General features: G+C 37.6%; 1 protein-coding gene across 1 annotated transcript; it reads left to right on the forward strand.

Annotated features, from left to right (window-relative positions):
• The first annotated feature begins 1634 nt into the window (after positions 1 to 1634).
• On the forward strand, positions 1635 to 8229 carry LOC131197947 (vomeronasal type-2 receptor 26-like). The gene is made up of 4 exons (XM_058182453.1): positions 1635 to 1705; positions 3213 to 3483; positions 4796 to 4922; positions 7319 to 8229. Exons 1-4 carry the CDS (start codon positions 1635 to 1637, stop codon positions 8227 to 8229), a joined length of 1380 nt encoding a protein of 459 aa, XP_058038436.1.
• Positions 8230 to 9961: the final 1732 nt, after the last annotated feature.

Here is a 9961-nt window from a genome sequence, read left to right on the forward strand (position 1 = left end):
CACAATGAAATAGAAAGGTCTTTAACTCACGGCGAAAGGTCCGGAGATCAGGAAGTTGACGTATCCTCGGAGGCAGCTCATTCCAGAGGGCAGGAGCCCACACAGAGAAGGCTCTTCCCCTGGGGGTCGCCAGTCTACATTGTTTGACCGATGGCACCCTGATGAGACCCTCTCTATGGGAGCGCACAGGTTGATGGGAGGCTATTGGTAGCAGCAAGCGGTCTCATAAATAACCCGGTCCTATGCCATGGAGTGCTTTAAAGGTGATAACCAACACCTTGAATTGCACCTGGAAGACCACCAGAAGCCAGTGCAGGTCGTGCAGGACAGGTGTTACATGGGAGCCTCGGGTTGTTCCCACTATTACCTGCGTGGCCGCATTCTATTTCTGTAGCGGTTTTTGAAATTTGCTACATAGCTCTTTTTGTTTCTTCTCCAGAGGGAATTTTTTTTTTGATTCAAGCTTTTTTATTGATATGGGTAATTTGCTTTTTCTGATTTTGGTGGTAGTTTGTGGTACGTATAGTTTAATGACTCTATTGACTTCAAGTAGGAAAACTTTATAGTGGTCTTATAGTGGTCTTCAGCAGTGATACAGGTTGAGAACAGATTTTGCCAGTGAAGAAATGAGAGGTCGTTGTTTATAAGATCATAGTTGACTTTTTTGAAATTGTAGTTTGGAATACTGTTATTATGATGATTTATGTAAGGGCGTATATTGAGAGAAAAGTCTATCATGCAGTGGTCACTGTTGGAAAAAGGTTCTTTTATTTGTAGTCCATAAATTGAGTTTGTGTTGTTGCAGAAGATGAGGTCAAGGCAGTTGCTGAGTCTTATATTGTTAGTTACTAGCTGTTCAAGACCTAGGTTTGTAACAGCATTGTATATTGTAGTATGGATCAGTTCAGTTGTACATTCATTTGTTTTCCAGTTAATGGATGGTAGATTTAGGTCATCCAGGAAGATGAGAGGATATGGGCAAGAGGTAGCCCATGTTAGCAGTGTGGTTCATGTTTGCATGAGCGATGTCGTAGTCAGGGGCTCTGTAGCATAGTAAGAATTGAAGTGTGGTGTTAAGGGACAGGTCGCACACAATAGTTTCAGGAAGAGAAATTTTATGTGCAACTTGAATATTTTTTAGATTCAGTGACTTTTTGTAAAAGATTAGCCACTCCACCACCTCTGTGGGTTTCACGATCTGATCGAAAAACTTGATACTCTTTGTTTGAAATAATGGAATCAGGGAGGGATGAGTTCAGCCATGTTTCACAAACAAATATAATATCAAATGAACCATTGTTTAACAAGAGGATAAATTCAGGTAATTTGTTTACAATGCTTCTTGCATTTATTCATTTGCATTTAAGATCTGCAGTGTTTGGTGTTGAAGAGGTAAGGGGTGTGTGTACCTAGTTTTGAATGATATTTGGTTGAGGGTTATGTATAACGGGTGGTTGGAGGATGGATGATTGAGCAATGGATGGTTGATCATTGGATGATTGTAGGTTTTGTACGAGTGGTTGGAGGTTGGTTGGGAGGTTTGATGGATGATTGTTGGTTGGTTGAGGGTTTTGTACGATGGATGTTTTGTAGTTTAGTGAGTTGGATGGATGGATGCTTTGATTGTCGGATGGATGAATGCCTTGATTGATGAATGGTTGGATGCCTTGATTGATGAATGGTTGGATGCCTTGATTGATGGATGGTTGGATGCCTTGATTGATGGATGGTTGGATGCTTTGATTGAAGTGTGGTTGGATGCTTTGATTGAAGTGTGGTTGGGTGATGACTATTTGATTATAAGTTTTTTTCTTTTTATGCAGTCAACACGGTAGTCAATGTAAAGGTTGGTTTCGCCTTCTTCTTGCCTCGTTTGAGTTCTGTACATAGTTCATGGGATCTAATACGTTGCAAGAATGATAGGTCAGGTCTAGCTCTAAGTTTGTTTAGGCTGAGGTTGGTTTTGGCAATTGTGTTTATAGTATGAATGAAATTTCATTTGCTGGTCTCACTTTTGCAGATGACTCTACAGAATTTAGGCGCCACTGAGCCATTACTATTTTTGAATTCAGGTCCATCTCTGGAGACTTCGGTTATTTCACTAGGAAGGAAGGTGGATAAATTACAGTTTGAAATGATGTTACGTATTTTATCAATATCTGGTTCATTTGTATTATCTAGTCGAAATAATATAGCATTTGGATGCTTTTTTCTCTTTCAATGGTATCTTTTACTAGTATTGCTACATTGTTTGGATGGTTGGTAGATGTTAGAGGTTTATTTTCTGTAAAAGGCAACGTTTGTTGATTTGAGAAAAGAGTTTGATCAGTAATATTTCTGGGTTTTTTTGTAATGTAAAAGTTTTTCTTTCAAGATTTGTGATACATGGTTCTAAAGCTGTTAATAATCTTTTTTCTAAGATTGTTTGAATGGAGTCAATGATAGTTTTTTCTAAGTTTGCTTGAATGTATTCTTTGATATTTTGTTGTATGGAGTCAATGATAGTTTTTTCTAGGTTTGCTTGTATGTAGTCAATGATATTTTGTTACGATTTATTAGTTGTATCCAAGGTTTGTGTATTATTAGATTTGCAATTTAGGTCTTCTAATTTTGGAAAACAAGATGAACAAAGATGAATAAATGCAGTATCAGATTGTAGTATGTTATCTATTGTTTTGTTTATTTTTAAGCAGGAAAGGTGGGCATAGTTCGTGCATAGTTTGCATTTCTTAATTTCTTCACCTTTTATTATTGAATTATTACATTTATGGCATATTTTTGATTCATTTTGGGCATTATTTGTGGTGGTATTTGTATTTTTGGGTGTAATTTCTTCTTGGCATGATTAATGATCTATTTGTATTTTATAATTAATTTGACTAATATTAATATCTCTATTTCTCTATTTCTTTTTCTCTCTCAATCTCTCTCTTTATCTCTTCCTTGGAGAGTGGTGGGGTTAATGGCGGTAGTTCTTAAGTTTTAAAAATATCTATGGAGATGGCAAAGTCTTTCTTTCTTTCTTTTTCAGTGGAAGTGGTGGGGGTTGGAGATGGGAGATGGAGATGGAAGATGAAGATGGAGATGGAGATGGGAAAATGGTGGGAGGATGGAATTTGGGGATGCGGATGGGTTGTTTTGCTTTCTTGGTGACTCACCCAGTCTAGCAGTGAACTTTTGAGTTGAATTGTCTCCGTCCTCTCCTCCCTCAGTGCTGCTTGTGGTCAGCCTCAGGGGGATCTGGACGGTGGCTTCCTTGTTGGTGATGGCCGCTTCGTCCACTCCTCGCTTTTCTGGCGGTGGGTGGCAGCGGAGGATCTGGTAGCAGTTGTGGGCAGTGGCGATGCAGCAGTGGCTTCGGCTTCGGCTCCGGTGGCTGCAGTGGGCAGCTGCGGCGGGTGCAGCGGCTTTAGTAGCGGCAGCTCCAGCTCCGGTGGTGGCAACGGGCAGCGGGCAGCGTTGGCGGCTCCTCTGGTGGCGGTGGTGGGCACAGCCTTGTTGTTATTATTATTATTATATTATTATATATTATTATACATTATATGATATGATATGATATGATATGATATGATATATTATGATATTATGATATTATGATATTATATTATGATATTATATTATATTATATGTTATATTATATGTTATATATTATATGTTGTTGTTGTTATTATTGTTATTATTATTGTTGTTGTTATTTGTTAATTGTGTTAGAATGTTTTCCATGGCCTTGTTTCTTCTCTATCTTCTCCTCAATTTAGCTCCACAAGTTTATAAGAAATACTTTCTTTAGAAACAGTGCTGGAGAAAATATTTCTTTTGATGACAAAGGACATTTAATTTCTGGATTTGACATTTTTAACTGGGTCACATATGAAAATAACACATTTGCAAAAGTCAAAGTTGGATGGGTAGACCCAAACCTTTCTACCTCCAAAACTCTCACGATTCATGAGGACTCTGTTGTATGGCCCACAAGATTTATCCAGGTACATATTTTGTATAGGTAACCTATATTTTTGAATAGATACTGTTTTAAAAAATTGACTTTATCTATTCTGATATTTTGCTGCTTCTTTGAATTTGATGTGCGATATAGTTTAGTATACAATTATATGACAGTATCTTGATAACATTCTGAATAATATGCCACTCAGATATTTCTCAAAATGATTGACATTCTAAAGGATTCCATTTTTTTGTACTAGAAAATTTAAATGGATGGATACAGTATTTTGCTTAGTGTTGAAGACAATTTTGAACCACATTCTGAATATTGAAAGTGATGTTCTACTCTTCCAACTGTAACATCAATTACCATATTAAGATACTGAAATCATGTTTTGAATTAAATTGCTCTAAAAAGTAGTATGTGATTCTTATTGAGAACTGGAAGAATTGCCTAAGTAAAAGCTCCAGAACATAGGCTGGGTTGTGAAAAAAATAATAACTTGGAGGACAATAGCAAAATACTTCCATGCTGATGTTGAGAAGCTGACTTTGATAGTAATAGAATGAGGGAATTATCTCAGATAACTGACCAATATCTGAGGTAAATTGAACCTGTTTGCTGCTCATTGCTTAGTGTGTATCATTCACCAGATCCAAGATGAATACTATAAATGCCATGACACTTACACACCATGTAGGCAGTGATAAGCATAATAATCATTTGACAATATCTCATTCTCAAACAATAAATATAGAAAATATGTATCTATGGTTTAATAAAAGGAATGCCCCATGGCATGGCAGAGCTACCAGACTGATTCCTTTATTTTTCATCTCCTTCATTCAGAAAAGACCCCAATCCCTGTGTAATGACTATTGTCATTCTGGTTCAAGTAAGGTCAAAATAGAAGGAAAGCCATTTTGCTGCTATGACTGTTTTTCATGTCCAGAAGGGAAGGTGACAAATCAGAAAGGTAATGTTCCTTCAGTTTATAAATGCTAACCTACTAAAACCTATCTGGAATAATTTCAGGATGTTATGTACTACTATATGTGTTGTATTATAGGATATTTTACAAAAACGTTTGGGATGAGTGAAATGTAGGAAAGTACTTTACCCACTCATCCCAATTAACTTCAGCAGAAGATAAACCTTGTCATCTCAGCCTTAATACCTCCAGCCAATTACTAAAACCCAAAAGGATAGAACAGATTCTGAAAACTGTTAACCTCAACTCTACAAGAGAAACCGTTTCTTTCTTTCTTTCTTTCTTTCTTTCTTTCTTTCTTTCTTTCTTTCTTTCTTTCTTTCTTATTTTTAGAAAATTTATATTGCCACCTATTTGCACATGGCAACTCAAGGGGCCTGTTCATGAAAAACTGTTGACTTCTCTTAAGACCAGCATTATATTTGTAGTTCTGCTCTACCTTTCTCATTAAAGACCAGATCTGCTTATTCTATTTAATCAAAAACTTTGTTGGCTATGTCTAATCACAAGCATATAGAATAGAATAGAATAGAATAGAATAGAATAGAATAGAATAGAATAGAATAGAATAGAATAGAATTTTTTTATTATTTATATTTATATCCCACCTTTCTCCGAAAACTCAGGGCGGCTTACATTGTGTATGGCAATAGTCTCATCCTATTTGTATATTTATATACAAAGTCAACTTATTGACCCCCCAACAATCTGGGTCCTCATTTTACCTACCTTATAAAGGATGGAAGGCTGAGTCAACCTTGGGCCTGGTGGGACTCGAGCCTGCATTAATTGCAAGCAGCTGTGTTTAATAACAGGCTTCTTACAGCCTGAGCCACACCGCAGCTCAGTTTTATTGGCCAAGTGTGATTGGACACACAAGGAATTTGTCTTGGTGCATATGCTCTCACTATACATAAAAGAAAAGATACGTTCATCAAGGTACAACATTTACAACACAATTGATAGTCAATATATCAATATAAATCATAAGGATTGCCAGCAAAAAAGTTACAGTCGTATAGTCATAAGTGGAAAGAGATTGGTGATGGGAACGATGAGAAGATTAATAGTAGTGCAGATTTAGTAAATAGTCTGACAGTGTTGAGGGAATTATTTGTTTAGCAGAGTGATGGCCTTCGGCAAAAAACTGTTCTTGTGTCTAGTTGTTCTGGTGTGCAGTGCTCTATAGCATCGTTTTGAGGGTAGGAGTTGAAACAGTTTATGTCCTGGATGTGAGGGATCTGTCAATATTTTCATGGCCCTCTTCTTGATTCGTGAAGTATACAGTATATATATATATATATTCTAATTTGCATAAATTTATATCGGGGTAGTCAACCTTTTTATACTTACCACCCACTTTTGTATCTCTGTTAGTAGTAAAATTTTCTAACCGCCCACCGGTTCCACAGTAATGTGCCGTGTATCATCGTCTGTGCATACCTCTCGCACATCGTGGATTGGGTTTGGGGGGGGCGCCGGCTACCAGCTCTTCTTGTCTGTTACAGCTGGGTGGTGTGGGGGGAGATGCGCGAGCTATTCTGGGATGAGGCTCTTTTGTTTGCAGTCCACTATAGCGCCATTTAGTTTCACTTACGTAACGTGAACTAAACTAATACGCGGGTGATACAAATAGTATTTTTAAATTTAAAGTATAATGCTATGATTTTTTTAAAAAAAGTCAAATAAATTTTTTAAAAAAGGAAAGTGCTTCAGTATCGGACAAAACCCCTACCGCCCACTAGTGGGTGGTAGGGACCAGGTTGACTACCATTGATTTATATTAAAGGCTTGTGTTGCCCCAATGTTTAGGTTCGTCAAGCTACCCACTACACTGTAAATAAGCAATGAAATTGTGGACTCTTTTCCAGGTTTAAACAAACTATTTCAAAAACCTGTGAAATGAATTTCTCCTAGAAACTCTCCTCACCTCCAGAATCTGTTCCTGTCTGCCATTTTGAACATGGCTGACAGCCATACATTCAATCTGAGATGAAAAACTGGCATCTTAAAATTTGGTTTATCAAACCATTATCAAATGGTTTATCAGTGCCTCTAGCGTAGATAATAGCTCTATAACTCTCACAACGGCTCTATTTGAAGCATTAACTGGGGCCCATTTTGCTATATTTTGAGCTGTGATAATGTAGTTGTTAGAATTCAGTATTGCAGGTGAACTCTGCCCAAAGCCAGGAGTTTGATTCTGACTGGCTGAAAGTTCACTCAGCCTTCCATCATTCTGAAGTCAGTAACATGAGGACCCAAATTGTTGGGGGCAATATACTGACTCTGTTACTTTAGAACTGTAAAGTACTATCGGGTGATATATAAGTCTAAATGCTATTGCTATTGCTTCTGCTACATTTCATTTGTTTCCACAGACATGGATGATTGTTTGCCATGCCCAGAAGGACAATATCCAAACAACAACCATGATTCATGCCTCCCAAAACAGGTAGTTTTCCTGTCTTATGAAGACCTATTAGGAACAACTTTGGCCACTACTGCACTCATCTTTGCTTGCATTGCCACTGTGGTGCTTGGGATCTTCATCAAATACCAGGACACTCCCATAGTCAAGGCCAACAATCGGAACATCACCTACCTTCTTCTTGTCTCCCTTGTGCTCTCATTCCTTTGCAGCTTGTTATTCATTGGAAAACCTGAAAAGGTGACCTGCCTTTTGCGACAAACTGCTTTTGGGATTGTCTTCTCGGTAGCTATTTCTTGTGTATTAGCCAAAACCATCATTGTCATTTTAGCTTTCATGGCTTCAGTTCCAGGATCCAAGATGAAGAGATGGCTGGGCAAACAGTTAGATAATAACATTGTTGTTTCCTGCTCCCTCATTCAAGTTGTTGTTTGTACCATATGGCTTGCAATCTCACCCCCATACCCAGATGCTGATATGAACTTAGTGGCAGATGAAATCATCCTGGGATGCAACGAAGGCTCTACAGTCATGTTTTACTGTGTCTTGCTATACCTGCTTTTCCTTGCCATTGTTGGTTTCAATGTGGCTTTTCAAGGTCGGCATTTACCAGACAGTTTTAATGAGACCAAGTTCATCTTCTTCAGCCTGTTGTGTTTTTGCACTGTCTGGTTGTCCTTTTTCCCAACCTATCTGAGCACCAAGGGAAAATACATGGTAGCTGTGGAGATCTTTTCCATATTGTCATCTAGTGTAGGATTACTAGGCTGCATATTTTTCCCCAAATGCTTTGTCATTCTACTAAGGCCTGATCTGAATACTAAAAAACAATTAATGAGAGGCAAGAAAGAAGGAATGTAATTCCATGACTGGTTCACTGAAAGAAAAAAATCATTGAAGACCACTCAGGAACTAGAACTGATCCAGAATGAAGCTATTGGAAGTCATGGGAATCCTCTTATTATTTCTGAGTGCGCGTAACATTTTTCTACCTTAGAACTCTCCAAAAGTTGGTGAAACCAATTATGACCCCAGATATTTGCACTCTTACTTTAATAAATGGAATATAAACAATAAAACACCTACTCCCCTGACATAACATTTTCAATTTCTTTCCTTCCTTCTTTTATGAAATTTTATGGGGAAAACATGAATACACTGTACTGTAGGAATTTTAAGAAAAAAAATGACTTCAATATTTAAATTACATTGTCATAATCATGGTCATCCCATTAGTTTTTGTTCTGTTTTTACCCAAAACATCTCTAATGATATCCTAAATTCTTACTGTCAGGTATTAAAGAAATATAACTTCTTGCATACAAAAGGACAGCCAACTATTATGGCTAAAGATAATCCATAGCTTACAAAAGTCTCTCATTACTACTATTAATCTTCTCATTGTTCCAATCATCCATCTCCTTCCACTTATGACTGTAACTTTGTTGCTTGTATCCAGTGGTGGGATTCAAAAAATTTAACAACCGGTTCTCTGCCCTAATGATTTCTTCCAACAACCAGTTCACCAAATTGCTCAGAAAGTTAACAACCGGTTCTCCTGAAGTGGTGCGAACTGGCTGAATCCCACCATTGCTTGTATCCTTACGATTTATACTGATATTGATTGTTTCCTGTGTCAGCTTTGGAAGCCATACTAGGCCTGAAGCTTCCTTGTTGCCACTTTCTTGTGTGTGGGAAAGTAGGAGGGGGGAGGGGGAGTTAGTAGAGGGGCCCATTAGACACAATAACATTCTTCCTCTCAGTAAAGATCAGGCTGGTCCTGCAGCTGGAGAATGAGTGGTCAGAGTGATGTCTCGAGATGGGACGGTTGGCGATTGGAGCATGTGATCGGCAGAGAAGTTAGGGGTTGGTTTTGGAGTTTTGATTTACTGAGGGAATACCCGGATGTCTCAGATTCGGATTTTCCCAGATGTGCCAGTTTACCTCCTAGTAAAAGAACTTTGAAAGATGCCTGCTTCAGAGTTTTTACTTGGGGAGGGGGCTTTCTGGCTTATTGCTTATTTGTAGGCTATGACTATCATTAAGTATTGTACCTTGATGAAGGTATCTTTTCTTTTATGTACACTGAGAACATATGAACGAAGACAAATTCCTTGTGTGTCCAATCACACTTGGCCAATAAAATTCTATTCTATTCTATTCTATTCTATTCTATTCTATTCTATTCTATTCTATTCTATTCTATTCTATTCTATTCTATTCTTAAAAAGGTATTAAAAATTAGGCAAATTTCAGTTTCTTCTACAATGATTACAGTGGAAGTTTTAACTATAAAAATAGCTGAGCTTGTAGAAATGGAAAATATGGTCAATCTGGTCAGAGGAAAAAAACCAGAGCAAAAATATTTGACAGCCTGGAAAGATATAGAAGTTTTGTTGAAAGAAGAAAAGATCAAATTTAGGATTTCTAGGATTGGGAAATAAATAACAGAACAACAGAGTTGAAGGTATCTTGGACATCTTCTGGTCTAACCCCCTGCTCAAGCAGGAGATCCTGTACCATTACAGACAAAAGGTTGTCCAGTCTCTTCTTAAAAATCTCCTATGATCAAACACCCACAACTTCTGAAGGC

The sequence above is a fragment of the Ahaetulla prasina genome, chromosome 4 (assembly GCF_028640845.1).
Source record: "Ahaetulla prasina isolate Xishuangbanna chromosome 4, ASM2864084v1, whole genome shotgun sequence".
NCBI classification, from domain to species: Eukaryota; Metazoa; Chordata; class Lepidosauria; order Squamata; family Colubridae; genus Ahaetulla; species Ahaetulla prasina.